This window comes from Bactrocera tryoni, unplaced genomic scaffold (assembly GCF_016617805.1).
Source record: "Bactrocera tryoni isolate S06 unplaced genomic scaffold, CSIRO_BtryS06_freeze2 scaffold_25, whole genome shotgun sequence".
Lineage (NCBI taxonomy): Eukaryota > Metazoa > Arthropoda > Insecta > Diptera > Tephritidae > Bactrocera > Bactrocera tryoni.
In genome coordinates this window covers 26458623-26477206 of record NW_024395977.1, presented here as the reverse complement: position 1 = coordinate 26477206, position 18584 = coordinate 26458623, and the positions used below count along the sequence as shown (strand labels likewise).

The window sequence follows — 18584 nt, the reverse complement described above, 5'->3', positions numbered from 1 at the left end:
AATTTAATAAATTTTTCCAATTTTATATAAATATTTTTAAGTTTTTACTGTCGTTTCTAATTATATGACCAAACTGAATTTGGTGGTCCTTGTGTTTACCTCATTTTCTTAAAACTAGAATTAATGTTGTTTTTTTTTATGTTAAAATAAAAAAAAATGTGTTACTTTGTTGATTTCAATTTATAGTTTTAATGTGGCAATCTGAATTTTTAAAATAAAGTAAGAAAACTATATGCAGCAAAGTCGTTTCTAATTATAAGACCACCAGTGTACGTGGCCCCATGTTGCCTACGCAATACTGCGACACTAGCCTCTACGGCTGTACAATCTGCACATAGTTCGCGCGCCGCTCCGCACTCATCCCGAGTGGCCAACAGAGGACCTCCACGGTCCCCAGGAGCTCAAACAGGCAACATAGCTCCCACTCTGACTTGTCCCAAATCAGCAATTCTTGGTTCCTCGCACAGTCAGTTCCGTGTGTCAAACCGTCATACGTCGAAACGTCACATCAATTAAGTGCAATTCCTGCACTGGCTGGTGTCACTTCCCTACGTGTTCCGGCCTGCCCACCACGCGTGAGTGGAGTGAGTTGTACGTTGCTCCATGCTGCAGGAGTCTGCCCCCGCAACATACAACAGTGGCGTCGCCAACCAACACCCCAGTGCGACAACCGCCCCTGCGGGTTCTGCAGCTGCAACATACATCACCTACACGACACTTCCTCACCCCCAGGATCATCCACGGACACCCGCGACAAACCCGCGTTCTTCAATTTAACTGCAACGGACTCCAGAGTAAGAAGGAGGAGATAGTTGCACTTATGAATCGGGAACGCGTATCGATAGCTGCGGTCCAAAAAACCAAACTAAACAGCCGCTCAGATCTTCTGAGTTGTGCCGGTTTCAGCGTAATACGTAAAGATCGCGAGCGAGATAATGATAGTGGCCTAGCTTTGATATTGTAAAATGTCAGTGTAATTATCTCGATCGAGAAACCTCCTGATTTTGTTTTTGTGGACAACCGTACCTTCGTTAACTTTAACAAAGCTAACTGGGTCGGCTTCACAGAATTTACTGAGAGCACCTTCAATGCTACTTCCTACGGACGTATGCGTTGGCGAACGTCGATTCCGCAAGGTGATCACAGCAGCTCCGCTCGCTTCATCCCGGCTGGAAAAATACCGATGTGAGTAAGCTTTGGGCTACTGTCAAGGCTTTGTCTAACCCAAAGAGACACGACGACCAAGTTGTATTTCAATTCAATGGTCATGCCTCTTCGGACTCGAAGAAGTGGGCGACCTTCACTCACCACCTGAGCCAGCATGGATTCCGAAAAGTGCACAGCACCACCACAACACTTAGCGTCATAAACGCTCGGATAGTTCGCGGCCTCAACCAGAAACTACCCTGCGAAAGAACGATCCTCGTAGCGTTGGACCTGTCAAAAGCTTTTGACACGGTCAACCACACAACGCTACTGCAGGACATTGAAAAAACTACGCTCTCTCCAGGGTTAAAGAGGTGGACCATGAACTATCTGAGCGGTCGGCAGTCATCCGTACTATTTCGAGGCGAAACATCTAAACTGAGAAGAATTAAACAGGGGGTTCCGCAGGGTGGTGTCCTCTCCCCGCTACTGTTTAATTTCTACATCTCGAACCTCCACAACCACCAGAGGGAGTTTCCATAACCTCGTACGCTGATGACTGCACGATATTGGCGTCGTGCAATGGAATCGATGGCACGTGTTCGAAGGTAAACAGCTACCTCTCCGAACTTTCTCGTTTTCTCACTGCACGAAATCTCACACTTCCATCCACAGCGACCATATTTACAAACTGGACGAAGGAGTATAGACTTCAGCTTAATATTGCAGTCGACGGCGTCAAAAATCCGACTGTCAATAATCCTAAGATTTTAGGTGTAACTTTCGACAGTCTATGCTCCTTCTCTTCTCATACGACTGCGGTTATCGCCAAGGTACAGAGCCGCAACAAAATCCTCAAGTCGCTAGCCGGCAGCACACGGGGAAAAGACAAAGAAACATTCTTGGCAACATACAAGGCAATCGGCCGGCCGGTCCTTAATTACGCAGCTCCCATATGGTCGCCTGCACTCTGAGACGCTTATGCTCCCAGTTAAAGAGCATAATAAACTCCTCTCCAAGCAGTTCCTGCTGGGATGCTTTCGCAGAAATCATCGCTTGGAGCGGAACCGCCTTCTAGGAACATCAAAAGGTCATTCGTCGACTACGTCGTACAGTACGCCGACCGGACTTCGGACGCAACTTACTTTCGACAGGTACTGACCGCCATTCACAGCGGAGCCATCAACATCTTCACCGACTCCCTTCCCGTGAATGGCGTTCTTGGAGTCAAACCACCACCCATAGCAGACGAAGAGCTGCAGCTGCCGCGAGAAACGCGTGTGACTCTGCGGAACTTCGTTCTGGATACTGTAGCAGGTTAAACTCCTACTTATCCAGAATAGACACTACATACCGAATGTATGTCTTGCATGTAACGAGTCTCCGCATGACACTGACCACCTCTTTGCATGCACCACGAACCCTACTCATCTAACACCCTCCTCCCTTTGGTCCGACCCCGTCGAAACAGCATGTTTCTTGGGCCTTCCGTTAGATGACATCGACGACAACACAAATGACGCTTACAACCCCAACGGGGATTGAATTTCCGTTAAAACAACAACAACAACGAGGTTGCGAATAAGCCCAGCGAGAGCAGGGCTGGGCAGGCTATGCCTGCGGCGACCCCCGAATCCCAGATGAGCTAGCCTCCACGCAGGAACTCCTTGAGGGCAACTATATACGGCGGACTCGATCAGGTGGGCAATGGCCTCGTTTGAGAGATTTAAGTCTCCGGGACGGGTTTGCATCTTTCCAGCGCTGTAACAGCAGGGGCAGCAGTTTTTACTGCCATACCTGGTTCGGCTGCTGCGAAAGAGCCTCGCAATGGCGTATATCCCTGAAGTATGGAGGACAGCGAAGGTGATCTTCATACCCAAAGTAGGAAGGAAAGATTACTCATTGGCGAAATCCTTCAGGCCAATCAGTCTGACTTCTTTCCTGCTAAAAACCATGGAGAAGATCGTGGACCATGAAATAAGGTCGAAAGCGCTGAAGAGGGCACCCCTGCATGGGGCTCAGCATGCGTGCAGAACGGGCAGATCAACCAGTACTGCTCTGTACCAGCTAACCTCTGAGATAGAGAGTTCACTGGAGAATGTGGAGGTGATGTTTTGCGCTTTCTTGGACATAGAGATGACCAATACGGTCAAATACCTCGGTCTCACGCTAGACTCTACTTTGCGGTGGAAGCAGCATGTAGACCTTGGTCAAAGCAACAAAGGCATTAATGGTGTGCAATCGGCTGGCGGGTAAGTCCTGGGGCTGTAAGCCAAGGATCGTTAGGTGGTTGTACACCATGTAAGTGCGACCGATAATCACGTACGGGGCGGTGGCCTGGGCCTCAACAGCATCGCAGACATCGGTAGGAATTAAACTATCGAAGCTACAGCGGCTAGCCTGTGTATGCATGACGGGCGCAATGCGCACCTGTCCAACGGCAGCTCTGGAGGCCCTGCTTGAACTCACACCGCTTCACTTGGTTATCGGTCAAGTAGCCAAGAGCACGCTTCTGCAAATAACGGCAGAGGGGTTTGGCAAAGGAAAGGTAATCTCGTCCCAGAGGATGGAAAAGATAAGTGGCAATATACCAATCGCCCTCCTCCCGAAGGACAGCACTACCAAAACAGTTAACTCCACTAAGAAGTTTAAGGTCACCCTCGGAAGTAAGGATGAGTGGAACGACTCCACCCTTGAGCTGCTGCTGAGGAACAGTACATTGAGGTGGTACACCGACGGCTCCAAAATGTCGGAGGGAATTGGTGCAAGGATCGCGGGTCAACGCACTAAGCTCTCCATACCTATGGGAGAGTTTCCGAGCATTTTCCAGGCGAAAATCTTTGCCATAAGTCGGTGCATAGAGATAAACCTCCACCGCAACTATCGCAATGAGCGGACAGAAAACGGCTGAACAGCCTTGCGGAAATAAACCAGGTGCACCTAATCTGGGTGCCAGGTCACAAAGGAATAGCCGGTAACGAACTGGCAGATGAGCTCGCTCGCTGCGCAGCCTCATAAAGGAGCTACTCCGCAAAGAAAAGGGAGTGGGCAGAAAAGGGCATTGGCAACGAACACACGGCATGCGGCATGCCAAGTTGCTAATGGGAGGGTACAACATGAGCAGGTTCAAAGTTGTAATTAACCTCCCCAGGAATAAACTTAGGCTACTGGTCGCATTTTATACTGGCCACTGAAAGCTAAATAGGCATTTGTATAACATGGGCCTATCTTCTTGCACTAATTGCCGGCTCTGCGACATGGAGCCTGAAAGACCGGAACACCTGCTGATCGACTGCACAGCAGTCTGTAGACGCAGGATTAAGGCCCTCGGATCCATGTTTCCGGACAGGGATTGCATCGACTCACTAGCACCCGGTAGAATATTAGACTTCACCAATATGCAATAACGCTTCTCTTCGAATGGCAGGCACCTTGTCGTGGTGCTGCAAGGCGCTACTCATTCAGGCTGAAAGGGAGCACATCCGTGCGGCAACCAAGGGGCTTTGTCGCGGCACACCCTTGTGTTCCCCAGGAAAAGAATATACCAGTAGGCCCACCTAACTGGGCTAATGGTCGTGAGAAACAGAATAACTACAACTACAAAAACAACAGGCTGCAACATGCAAATTGCAGGTAAGAGCGGTTTAGGATGCAAGTTCAGCTTCCTAGACGTTTTTTCGCAGGAAGAACGTGCTCTCTTTGAGGATCACGCGCGAGATAACGATGATGTGTACTCTTGTGCGGCATTCAACGCAAAGCGTTCACTGCGGCTGTTGCAGGTGTTGCGAACCCCGTAACAACAACTCGCGAGCAACGTTAGGGAAGCCGGATGAAACTCAACATCACCGTTGATGACGAGTCGTATAAATTCATTCGGCAAAAAGGATTCCGTCAGGACTAACGATTTATTAAGGTGGTCACAGCAGCGCCTAAGAACAGCCAGGAACAAAAGATCAAGGTGGACGAGGAACCGATTCACTCCGGCATGAACTCAGCTGAACAGATTGTGACTGCCGCTGTCATTGAGGGAAAGCGGAACTAATCTCCCAGCGAGCAAGAAGGGGTGCTACTCTCCACTCAGGAGCTCGTGGTTGGTGAGAACGAGGACCTGTCTCTCATCGAGCCAATTCTGTGACCTCTAGCACCTACTTAGAAGTTGGCCAGGTGAGCCTGCACCAAACGACGGCAGCCTCGGCTATCATCCCGAGTGGTTCGACTCGGATGGCCTGGTTATTCTTCTGTTCCAGAAACCGTGGGTCTTTAGAGGAAAGGTAAAAGGCCTCAATTGAAGATATAACAAGGTAATTTGAGATCTATCTAGCCAGAGACTTGTAGTGGTTAGAAGCGATTTAGATTTCTTCTGTATTTCAGTTTCTAACGCAGGATATAGTTGCGGTACAGATGAAGGACAAGGAAGGTTCTGACTTCGTCCTTGCATCGGAGTACTTTCCTGGATAGACTGTCACAGTCCCCTTTGAAGTTGGTCGCCTTGTCGTGGCGAAGGGGCTTAAGTAAAGTGTGCATCCCAAAGGAAACGCACTCTAAACTTACGAACTAAGAGGGACACTTCATAATTGCCACAATAGTGATATGGATGAATAAACCCTAGGTTTTACGCCCATCTCCTATTGTGGAAGTATGAGGATACCCGAACCAACACCACTCTAAGCCAAAGTGTCGAGGTACCCGTGCCGAGGGCTGAATGGCCAGCGGGGGGTAATAAATAGCTGTTCGCGAACGGTCCCCTCCGATGCCCGGGCGAGGTCGGAGGTATAAAAGCCTTCTCTCCGCATACCGGCTCTGCGGACGAGTGACCAACCCTTTCCGGTTTACTCGTGGGACCAAAACATGAACGACATAAATAACACAAAAACAACATCAACTACAACAACCAAATTGACGACAACAGCAACGACTAAGGACATGAACTATATGAATCCTATTACGGAATCCGAAGAAGACGAACTATTTGCCTCCAGCCAGGAGACGAGTAAGAGTACTACCGGAAATACCAATCAAAGTATACCGGTAGATACAGCAGTGAAAACTCCAGATACAAGGGAGGAAGCGTCCACCTCCAAGGCTGCCATGAGCACCAACCTAAGTGCACTGGCGGATAAAGGAGAGAGCAAAAAGAAGCGCAAGAAATCTCAGAATCAGCTGTGGAAAAACCGGTACCAGAGGGCAGTCTTCATACTAGGGAAGATAGCCAAAGGCCAGGCAGCCGGTACCCCAGTTGATAAGGCTGAAACAAAGCGCCTCAAATCTATCGTAGAGGAATATGAGAGCTACCTGAAAAGGAAGCAATCACAACCTCAAGAGAGAGCATTTCTCAGAAAAGAAATCGCTCCATCACAGAAGTACCCAGAACTCAGCCCAAAAAACCGAGGCGGAGTGACGGTGAACACAGCAGCACAACAACGGCAAGGCATTTCTGCGATGTAGCCAGGGATAGCCTACAGGTGGCCATCATAGATGGAAATTCCTCCTCTCCGAGCACAATACAGGAGAGATGGGTGGAGATCGACGTCAGATTGTCGAGTATGGTGCTAAGCTATGTACTCAACAATCCTGCGGGTCCACACCCGGAGTTTGACTCCTCTGAGACCCTCAGGGGCTACAGGGTCATCAATGCGCGGACCAGGCCTCGCTAGATTTCCTGACGGGTAATGTTGCTAAAATTAGCAACGCCTTTGTAGGACTCCAATTGAGGCTTATACCCGCCAGGGAAATTCCGAAGAGACCTCGTGCTCGCATTTGGTTACCCCCTCTAGAGGAGCCAGGCGAAAAACTCCTGAGGTGCATTAAGCTGCAGAACAAATCTATACCTGGTATAAATGAGTGGCAGCTAATCAAGGAGGAAAACTCTAATAAAGCAAGCAAGCCAATACTAGTGGCCATTTGTGATGAGTCCATTGAGGCTCTGAAGAAAACTGACTACAAAATCAGCTTCGGAATCCGCAAGGCCAGACTAAAAAACCTCCAAGGCGACAAAGCGGCTGACGAAGACGACACGGAAGAGGTCTGCATGCAACGAGTCTCCGCATGACCTGATCACCTTTTTGCATGCACCACGAACCCTACTCATCTAACACCCTCCCCTCCCTTTGGTTCGACCCCATCGAAACAGCATGTTTCTTGGGCCTCCCGTTAGATGACATCGACGACAACACAAATAACACTTAGCATCCCAACGGCGATTGAATTTCCGTTAAAACAACAACAACACGGAAGAGGTCGACGACGCCAGCCAGTTGTTAAGGAATGTGGGCATCGAAGAAACCCGAGATGCCCAATAACATAAGATGCGTACAGATAAACCTGCAGCACTCGAAGAGTGCTACAGCGAATCTGACAACCCTCGTGAACGAGGGGGCATCGACATCAGCCTAGTACAGGAGCCCTGGGTCAATGAAGATACCATTAAAGGGCTAAACAGCAGCAACTATAACCTGTTTTACACACGGAACAGAGGTAAACCTAGGGCACGCATTCTTATCAATAAAAGTATAAATGCATTTCTTTGTCCTAATTACAGCACAGCAGATATCACAGTGGTTAAGGTGGAACACAACTAAGGAAAGCTTTCAATGAGAGTTTTAGAACCAAAATCTGGCAGCTATATAAAGATATTATGAAAGAATACAAAAAAACAGTCACAAAAGCTAAAAAAGACTCATGGCGATCTTTCTGCACATCGATAGAAAGTTGCAGAGAAGCCGCTAGACTGAGTAAAATGCTATCCAGAGACCATATTAATACTGCCTACATTAGGGCGGAGGGAAGTGATTGGACCTCCTCGGCAAAAGAGTCTCTGGAGGTACTAATCACAACGCACTTCCCCGGGAGTCAGCAAACACCTTCAACGAGGGTTCAACCAGAACCACCGCTGAACGCAGCAGACTATCGAAGCCAAATAGTAAACAAAAGAAAAATCAAATATGCCATAAATAGTTTTGCACTATTTAAAGCGGGAGGTCCTGACGGGATTATGCCCATAAATAAAGGCTTGAAAATATATACAAAGCTAGCATTCAACTATCTTACATCCCAAGAAGTTGGAAAAGGAGTAAAGTTGTGCTCCTTCCAAAACCAGACAGAAGAACACCCGAGAATGTCAAGGATTTCAGACCTATAAGCCTTAGTTCTTTTATGCTGAAGGTACTAGAAAGGCTAATAGATCTACACGTAAGAGGGTATATCTCCCTCTTTATACTATATTTTCTATAACGGATATTGTTACAACTAAACAAGGTACCGTTCTTTTTGTTATCCGTTTTGTCATTATCTTCACATTTATCAATTCCGCGTTTCCCATTTTTAAACTACATTTTCTATAACGGGTATTGTTACAACTAAACAAGGTACCGTTCCTTTTTTCCCGTTTTGAAATAAGTTTCATATTTATTTCATTTGAATTCCGCGATTGGATGCAGCCATATATTCAGGATACAAATTTAAAGAGCATAAAATTTAAAATATATATAAATATATATATAATTATTAAAAGTTGATTTTTAAAAAATGAGTGCAAATTCATCAGGTAAGTAACATAAATTTTAAACTGAAAAAAATATAACTTAAGGTATTTAAATTGATTGTGTCGGAGCGTCAACGAGCCGAGGTGGCATAAAGCGAGTGCGTGCAAATTCATCAGATAAGTAATATAAGTTTTAAACTGAAAAAAATATAACTTAAGGTATTTAAATAGATTGTGTCGGAGCGTCAAACAGCCAAGGTGTTATAAAGCGAACCAATGTGCTTAAAGCGGCGGAAGTGAAGTCAATGTGGAATATTGTAAAAATATTCCAAACATTTGACACAAAAGAGAAATGTATTTCCTTTGCCGAAGAACAAGGTTTGATTTTAAAAGCCAAAATTTGCCGTACGCATAAAATGCCAATGACGCTGTCGTTAAAAAAAAGTAGCAGTGTTGGGGTGTTCCGATGCCGGAAAGGGGGTTGTCGGAACCGAAGTGCGTTGGCAAGGTCGAGCGATACCTGGTTCGAAAACGTCAAAATCCCACTTCCGCAGGTATTTTATCTAATGTATGCGTATGCTTCTCATTGGTCACATGCGGAAGTGAGGAAAAACAGTTTTATCAGGGAACCAGTTTTATCTAGCGCTACAATATGTGACTGGTATAATTACTGCCGCGAAGCTGTAGTATTATACCATGTTGACCATCAGGTAGCGGTAGGTAAAATTGGTGGCCCTGGTAAAACTGTTCAAATAGACGAAAGCAAATTACAACAAAGGTAATAATAAAAATATAATTTTTTTATGTAATTAATATATCCTTTCTTATTTTAGGGCGGAGAGTCGAGGGCCACTGGGTTCTTGGGATGGTTGAGGATGGGAGTGACGACCTTAGGCTGGAGGTATGTCCCGGCAATGTCAGGTCTGCTGATGTGCTCATACCTTTGATAGAGAAGCACGTGGCAAAAGGCAGTATTATATGTACTGATTGCTGGAGGGCATACGACTGTCTAGCCAGTCACGTGTATGAGCACCGACGCGTTAATCACAGCGACCCCGATAATCCGTTCGTTGCCGAGGACGGGACGCGAGTAATTAAACGTTTTTTTATTAAGGACAATTACAATAATAGCGAAGATTTTTCTAATTTAATTTATGAATATACTTGGAGAAAGAATATTGCAAATAATCATCACGATCCTTTTGTAAAATTATTAGATGCAATTAAATATACATATAAGCCTTAAAACTTTTTTTATTACAATGGAAAATTTATTTCAGATGGTATTTGTCTCTTGGTTTGAGTTTTTATATTAATTTTCATTCGTTTGGAAAATGTGTAATTATGGCAACACTTATTATTTGTCAACAAGGAATACTTTTGTTTTTGTGCATGGAATGAATATTGTGTAAAATATAAAATGCTTATTTTAAGCAAATAACTAAATAATTACTGGAAAAAAATATGTAGAAACAATGTAGTGAAGTGTAAGTGCATAAAAAAGGCATAATATGAATTAAATAATTACTAGAAATTGCAAGATAAAATTTGCAAAATTTTCAATTTTAAATACAAATATCTCGGAAACTATAAGTTTGCTGCGGCAACAATTATATATTTTCTTAATCTGGAGCATCAGCCCTATCCAACCATACCACTTTTAACCCTGAAATCGTATACTAAAGTTTCCCCCGAGCGAATACCCGGGGTGACTGAAGTAATATCGCGTAGTACTCCTTTCTGCGTTGGCGGCCTTCGGCCGCGCTCTAAAAAAATAACCCTGGCCGAGCGAATACCCGGGGTGACTGAAGTACTATCGCGTAGTACTCCTTTCTGTGTTGGCGGCCTTCGGCCGCGCTCTAAAAAAATAACTCTGGCCGAGCGAATATCCGGGGTGACTGAAGTACTTTCGCGTAGTACTCCTTCCTGCGTTAAAAATAAAAAAAAATATATATATACTTTTTGTTATAAAGTGGTGAAAGTTGTTATATCCTTTGGTTATTATGCACTCATATTCAAACAAAATTTAAGTTTTCGTTATAAAAATGATAAATTTTGATTATTATTTCTGTCAGCGATTTCCATTTATATTTTATATAAAGTGGTTATATTTTACGGCTATCATGCACTCATAATGAAACAAAATTTGAGTTTTGGATATAAAATAGTTATATTTTTGGTTATTATGCACTCAAACTCATATTTTAAATATAATAATACTAATATAACTACTTTATATCCAAAGCTCAAATTTTGTTTCAATATGTATGCATGATAACCGTAAAATATAACCACTTTATATCCAAAACTCATATTTAAAATATAATAATATATATATCGTCACCTAAAATACAAACCACTGTATCATAAAAAATAAATGGAAATCGCTGACAGATATAATAACCAAAAAATATAACTACTTTATATCCAAAACTCAAATTTTGTTTCAATATGAGTGCATGATAGCCGTAAAATATAACCACTTCATATAAAATATAAACGGAAATCGCTGACAGAAATAATAATCAAAATTTATCATTTTTATAACGAAAACTTAAATTTTGTTTGAATATGAGTGCATAATAACCAAAGGATATAACCACTTCACTTTATAACAAAAAGTATATATATATTTTTTTTATTTTTAACGCAGGAAGGAGATATTACATTACAGTTATTTGGGCCCACCCTGTATATCCAAAACTCACATTTTAAATATAATAATATATGTATGTATATATCGTCACCTAATATACAAACCAATGTATCATAAAAAATAAATTGAAATCGCTGACAGATATAATAACCAAAAAATATAACTACTTTATATCCAAAACTCAAATTTTGTTTCAATATCAGTGCATGATAACCAAAAAATATAACCACTTTTTATCCAATATTCAAACAAAATTTAAGTTTTCGTTATAAAATTTATACATTTTGGTTATTATATCTGTCAGCGATTTCAATTTATTTTTTATGATACATTGGTTTGTATATTAGGTGACGATATATACATACATATATTATTATATTTACAATGTGAGTTTTGGATATACAGGGTGGGCCCAAATAATTGTCGCGCTTTATTTTTTGTAGAAAAAGTTTATTTTTTGATATTTTGAGCAATTAAACAATTTTATTTATTATAAAGACTGTTTGCTTGCATTAGGACTGCTTAAGTTCAAATCGTTCACCTTTGATTTTTTTTTACCAGCTTCAAACGTTTCTGAAAACTATTGCAGGCGGCATGCACCATTTCATCTGGAATTTTGTCCCAAATTTTGATTAAAAGACGCTTGAATTGATCCAATCTTATGTTTTTCAAATTTTTTAATTTGTCAAGCATGTATCCCCATATACTGAAATCCAATGGATTCAGATCCGGAGAAGATGGAGCCCATTCATGAATCGGAATAAAACAGGGCAAATTATCCTTGCACCAGCGCTGAACAATTCTTGCTTTATGAGCCGGAGCAGAGTCTTGCTGGAAGCAATATGGTTCGTTGCCGAAGAGCTCAGATGCATGAGGGTAAAAATGATTGACAAGCACTTCATCCAAATAATTTTGTGCATTGATTTTGATACCTTTCTCAATAAAAAGGAGCGGGAGCATGCCTTTTTTGGATATGGACCCCCATACCAAGACAGACGTTGTGTTTTGATATCTCTGATCGGCTAATTTATCTGTTGCATACACGCGATCATTCTGGGGATTGTGACTTTTTTGCAATATGAATAGTTTTTCATCAGAGAACACAATATTGCAACTTGCATGCCGCTGAAGCAATAAACCACTTCTTTCCCGTCGCATTTTCTTGACGCTCCGTAAGGCCATGGATCCTCTTCTTTTTGTAAGGTTTATGTCCCAAGTCCTCTTTTAAAACATTTCGGATGGTTTTCCGGCTCACCTTCAGCCCTTTGGCTATATTACGAGCTGATCTAGCACAATTTCGCCTTATCCTTTCACGCACATTCTTCTCCAGCTCAGGTGTTCTTATACTTATTTTTCGTCCAGGTTTTTTGAATATTTTAACACTTCCAGTTCACTTAAATCGAGCCACAGTGCGTTGGACAAATCTCCGGTTTACATCAATGTCTTTCAGAAATTTAACAATTACGCCTGTCGTTTTGCCTTGCAAATGTAATTTTTGCACTAAGTCTCTTTTTGTTTCCATCCCTCACAAATTTTAAGAACTACTGATCAGGTCAAAACAGTACTCAATTAATTTCACAATAAAATAACGAACACAAAAATGTAACGGTAACAAAATTCTGTACACTTACGCGAACATAACGTTGCTTCGAAAAAGTGCGACAGTTATTCGGGCCCACGCTGTAAAGTGGTTATACATACATATTTTACGGTTATCATGCACTCATACTGAAACAAAATTTGAGTTTTCGTACTGTACTGTAACCTTACACTTTATTACGTAAAAGTATTATATAATATTACTTATACATATGTATACATATATAATATTATTATATAATATTACTAATACATGTATATAATATTACTTATTTGCTTAATAAATTTAAAAAAGAAAATATCCATTTGCATGAATAGAGGAATTTTTGCGAAAAAGAGGAATTTCAGCGAATTGCCTTGTCATCATATGGCAGCGCTCCATTTCTTCGTAATTTTTGGTAAACAAATGAGGATCAAACGAGTGTAAAATGTAATTTTTAAAATAAAGATTTTTTAAATAAAAAACCTACTAAAAGTATAAAATGTGGATTTATTTAAAAGATTATAGTGTTGTGAAATAGCTTCTTGAAATGTTCGAATTTTGCGAATTTTTGAACTTTAAGGTCGAATATCTCGTAAACTAAGCGTTTGCGGTACCTATAACCCTATATATTTTTTAATCAGGAGGACTTCCTCTTTCCAACGGTACCTTCAAATCGCGGCGCCAAAGAAATCGGAATTGTGCCGCGCACACTGCGGCAGCGTCCAGGATGATGAGAAACCATGCATTCCAGTGGGGTTCGGCGCGGAGGAGAGAATGGGGAGAGCACAGCATTGGCATTAGACAGCAGGAATGCACCACGCCAAGTTGCTCCTGGGAGGGTGCAACTGGATTATCTAGCAATTTGCAAAAGCAGGCTTAAGGCAGGCTAGGTTCCATCTACGTGGACAGGGATCACATTACCTCAGTAGACCCCCACCAGCAGGCTCTTGGAATTATTCAGGATGCTGGACCTAGGTGACCATATATAATTAAGGAGAGGGCACAATAGACCCTAAATCGCAGTGGAATACCTTATTATTAACTATCTATCTATCTTCATATTGAATTTGAGATAATTTTGCACCATTTAATACAAAACAAATGTGTAGACATGATTTAGTGAAGCTTTTGTGGATATAAAAATCAAAAATGTAAGGGCTGAGATTTAGAATAGCATTCGGGATTATAATAGGTATGTGCGTATAGAAGAGGCCCTCCTAGGGTCATCAAGAATATATAAATATATATGTATATACATAACAAAAATTGTAAAATATGAATTTGTTTAGAGTTAAATTTAAGTGAAAGTGAAAAATGTTCATGAAGTGTGTTAAACTTAGTGAAATAGCTTTTTATTGTCCATTATCTTGTAAACTAAGCGCTTGCGGTAGCTTTAACTATGTACATATATATCTTTCAAACGGTACCTTCAGATCGCAGCGCTAAAGAAAACGGAATTTTGCCTCTTCTCTAACCACACATATCCCTTTTTACCTCGAAATCGAGTGATGCTAATCTAAATCTTAGCACTATAACTATTTGCGTTATTTACCCAACTCACCTCGCCGAAGGAAAAACTTCATTTCGGGTTGTACAATCCCGTAATTCCCTTATTGTAGTAGTTGCCCTATTTTGATAAGTATCAAACACTACATTGACTTCGCCTTCGCTACTAATGTCTTCTATAATTGCATCGTAGTATTTACCATCCTCTATCCATCTCGCTTGGCATTTATCTCCCACTTTCCAGTTTTGTGGTGCTGTTACCAATTTTTCTGCCTCTATCAGAGCAGCTTCAATTTCATCGTAATATTCGGATATGTTAACTCCGGATACGGGTTCAACATATGAAGATTTTTTCTGTTCTTCAAATTGAGTTTTAATAAGATCATTAGTTAATTCAATTACTTCCACAAGCCCTTCCTTTAATTTTAACAATTCGGGATTTGCAGGATCAGTTAGCAGTCCTGCCTCAACCTGTAATTAGGAGAAAATTAGAGGATTAAGAAATATACATACATATGTATATACAGTCCTAACTAAAACATTAATTCGGACATTTTTGCAATATCAAGAAATATGTATTATTAAATTTTAAGCATTTGTATCAGCTCATAACCAAAGTGTTTTACCTGCTGCAACTGCAATTTATAATTTTGAAGATCTTCAGCCATTTCAAGAGGATATGTAGAACTTTTATGATATATAGTCAAAAACTCTTTTACTAATCCACTACTTTGGATATAACACAAATACACCGTGTATGGAACTTCAAAACAATGCCAAACATAACAATTACGAGGTACCTCGGCCGGCAATAAAAGATTTCTTAATATCTGTATTGCTAGTGATATTGCACACACGCAGAAAATTATTTGCAATGGCTGTAAAATATATCAGAACAAAAACCCATCTATATTTGCGTGCAATGTCACGTCACCGTTGGAAAGAGGAAGTCCTCCTGATTAAAAAATATATAGGGTTATAGGTACCGCAACCGCTTAGTTTACGAGATATTCGACCTTAAAATTCAAAAATTCCCAAAATTTGAACATTTCAACAAGCTATTTTACCACATTAAACACACTTTACTGACATTTTTCACTTCAAATTAAATTAAACTATAAGCTTTTAAATAAATCCACATTTTACACTTTTAGCAGGTTTTTTATTTAAAAAATCTTTATTTTAAAAATTACCTTTTACACTCGTAGTGAACACCATGTGTGTGCTAAAAATTATGACGAAATGGAGCGCTGCCATGTGATAAAAAGGAAATTCGCTGAAATTCCTTTTTTCCCAAAAATTCCTCTATCCATTCATATGGATATGTTCTTTATTTAATTTAATGAACAAATAAGTAATATTATGTAGTAATATTATATAGTAATATTGTATAAGAATATTATATATATTGTCACCTAATATATAAAACAACGTATTATCAAAAATAAATGGAAACCGCTGACAGATATAACCAAAATTTAACTAGTTTATAATGAAAACTCAAATTTTGTTTCAATATCAGTGCAAGATAACCAAAAAATATAACCACTTTATAACGAAACTAAATATATATTTTTTATTTTAACGCAGAAAGGAGTACTACGCGAAAGTACTTCAGTCACACCCGGGTATTCGGTCGACCAGGATTATTTTTTTAAAGCGCGGCCGAAGGCCGCCAACGCAGAAAGGAGTACTACGCGAAAGTACTTCAGTCACATAAATTACATATTACACATGTACATATGTAGAAAGTATTTTTTCTTATAGTTAATATAGAAAAGAATCACGCGAAAAATCAAACAAAGAAAAATTGTTAAAAATCCTACATATTTACTGTTTAAGATGTGGCAAGGCTCGTTTTCCTCATAATTGTAAACAATCTAACCTTTTGAACGATGAGTGTGCTAAGTGATTTTTAAATTAATAAATTTAGGTAAAGTATAGCAAAATAAAAGTGAAATGTGAACTTATTTCAATGTTTAGAGTGTATATTTAAATATAAAGAGTGAGAAACGTGAAAAAATTTAGTGAAACATAGAGAAATACCATGTGTTATTAATGCAAACTTTTGAACTTTTAATCGTGAATATTTTAAAAAATAAAAGTTATTTTTATATTATTTTTGGATATTTCTTCTCTGGAGAAGCTTCTTTATCCACATATACCCCATTTATACGGAAATTCGGTTTTTTTACCCTTCCGCCAAAGTAATCGGAATCGTGCCGTCATTTTACATAAAGACATATTACGTCCTTAAATTGTTGAGGAAGGTAAGTTTTAAATAGATTTTATAATTTCTATTTAAATTATAAAGATTTATTACAGTTTTTTTTTGTTAAAAAAGTATCCAGAAGGTGCGCCAATTCACAATAGCCATGCATAATAGTCGTTCACAATAAATTGACCGCATCAGCCGTTCATATATCACTAGATTCTGCAATGAGTGCTCTCGTGCCCTTGTATATTTCGGTATAGTATTTTTGCAATCTGCAATCTTGCAAGAGCAAGTGAATACCCCTATTGTTAATGTATAGTAATAGTTGTCTAAATGTGTATCTTGACAATACTGCTTGTTTTCAGTGCTTTTCAATATCTGTTTTTTTTTTTCTTTTACAGAAATTTACCGTGCGATTCTGTACTGTGATATAGTCTCCTCTTCTTCTTCTTCTTAATTGGCGTAGACACCGCTTACGCGATTATAGCCGGGTTAACAACAGCGCGCCAGTCGTTTCTTCTTTTCGCTACGTGGCGCCAATTGGATATTCCAAGCGAAGCCAGGTCCTTCTCCACTTGGTCCTTCCTACGGAGTGGAGGTCTTCCTCTTCCTCTGCTTCCCCCGGCGGGTATTGCGTCGAATACTTTCAGAGCTGGAGTGTTTTCATCCATCCGGACAACATGACCTAGCCAGCGTAGCCGCTGTCTTTTAATTCGCTGAACTATGTCAGAGTCGTCGTATATCTCGTACAGCTCATCGTTTCATCGAATGCGATATTCGCCGTGACCAACGCGCAAAGGACCATAAATCTTTCGCAAAATTTTTCTCTCGAAAACTCGTAACGTCGACTCATCGGTTGCTGTCACCGCCCAAGCCTCTGCACCATTTAGCAGGACGGGAATTATAAGCGACTTATAAAGTTTAGCTTTTGTTCGTCGAGAGAGGACTTTACTTTTCAATTGCCTACTCAGTCCGAAGTAGCACCTGTTGGCAAGAGCAATCCTGCGATGGATTTCCAGGCTGACATTGTTGGTGGTGTTAATGCTGGTTCCAAGATAGACGAAATTATCTACAACTTCAAAGTTATGACTGTCAACAGTGACGTGAGAGCCAAGTCGCGAGTGCGACGACTGTTTGTTTGATGACAGGAGATATTTCGTTTTGAGATTTTAAGTTACACTATGTTCGGACCGACAACGAAAACATGTTTTCGTGGAACAAACTGGTTTTCTCAGTCCGAAGTAGCACCTGTTCCAAGATAGACGAAATTATCTACAACTTCAAAGTTATGACTGTCAACAGTGACGTGAGAGCCAAGTCGCGAGTGCGTCGACTGTTTGTTTGATGACAGGAGATATTTCGTTTTGAGATTTTAAGTTATACTATGTTCGGACCGACAACGAAAACATGTTTTCGTGGGACAAACTGGTTTTCGCACGATAACTTGTGTTTTTGTCCATGTAAAATCTGTCAAACGAAAGCACAGTTTTCGCTGAAAACTACTTGAAAACTTACATTTCACTCATTATAATCGCTGCCTGCTCTAGTTTAATCAATGTTTTTGGAAGACATATTTTGCCGGCCCTAAATTGTCACTTGATATTTGTTTACCTTCCATATACAAAAACAGCTGTCGCTTGATATTCTCATATTAGGGGGATTCTCTTGCTCTTGCAAAACCTTGCGCGGTGCAGAAATTACAGAATTTTCCTCTTGGTGCAACGGCACAACAACAAACACAAGCAGAAAATTATTTGCAATGGCTATAAATACATATGTCAGACCAAACCCCACGTTTATTTTCGTGCCGTCATATATCACTAGATTCTGCAATGGGTGCTCTCTTAGCCTTGCATATTTCGGTATAGGATTTTTGCATTTTGTATCATCGTGCAATCTTGCAAGAGCAAGAGAATGCCGCTAATGATAGTTGTCAGTGAAAACTCATCGAAAACACACATTGTTGGTTCGAACGACTTAGATTCCACAACATACAAAT

The 18584-nt window shown here is 40.7% G+C and overlaps 2 protein-coding genes across 2 annotated transcripts in view; one reads left to right on the top strand and one right to left on the bottom strand.

The window, feature by feature from the left end:
• LOC120780311 (survival of motor neuron-related-splicing factor 30) overlaps positions 1 to 15136 on the bottom strand; it is a 39646-nt gene extending 24510 nt beyond the window's left edge. The window contains exons 1-2 of the mRNA XM_040112603.1: positions 14997 to 15136; positions 14426 to 14841 (exon numbers count right to left, since the gene is read on the bottom strand). Coding sequence (XP_039968537.1) covers positions 14426 to 14841; positions 14997 to 15038 — 458 coding nt within the window. The 5' untranslated portion in view covers positions 15039 to 15136. The remainder of the gene's footprint in view (positions 1 to 14425; positions 14842 to 14996) is intronic.
• Positions 8426 to 9475, top strand: LOC120780312. The gene has a single exon (XM_040112604.1). It carries the CDS (start codon positions 8932 to 8934, stop codon positions 9406 to 9408), a length of 477 nt encoding a protein of 158 aa, XP_039968538.1. The 5' UTR covers positions 8426 to 8931; the 3' UTR covers positions 9409 to 9475.
• Positions 15137 to 18584: the final 3448 nt, after the last annotated feature.

Coding starts and splice junctions, on each gene's coding strand:
- LOC120780312 (XM_040112604.1), top strand. CDS start 8,932: ATGTGGAATATTGTAAAAATATTCCAAACATTTGACACAAAAGAGAAA.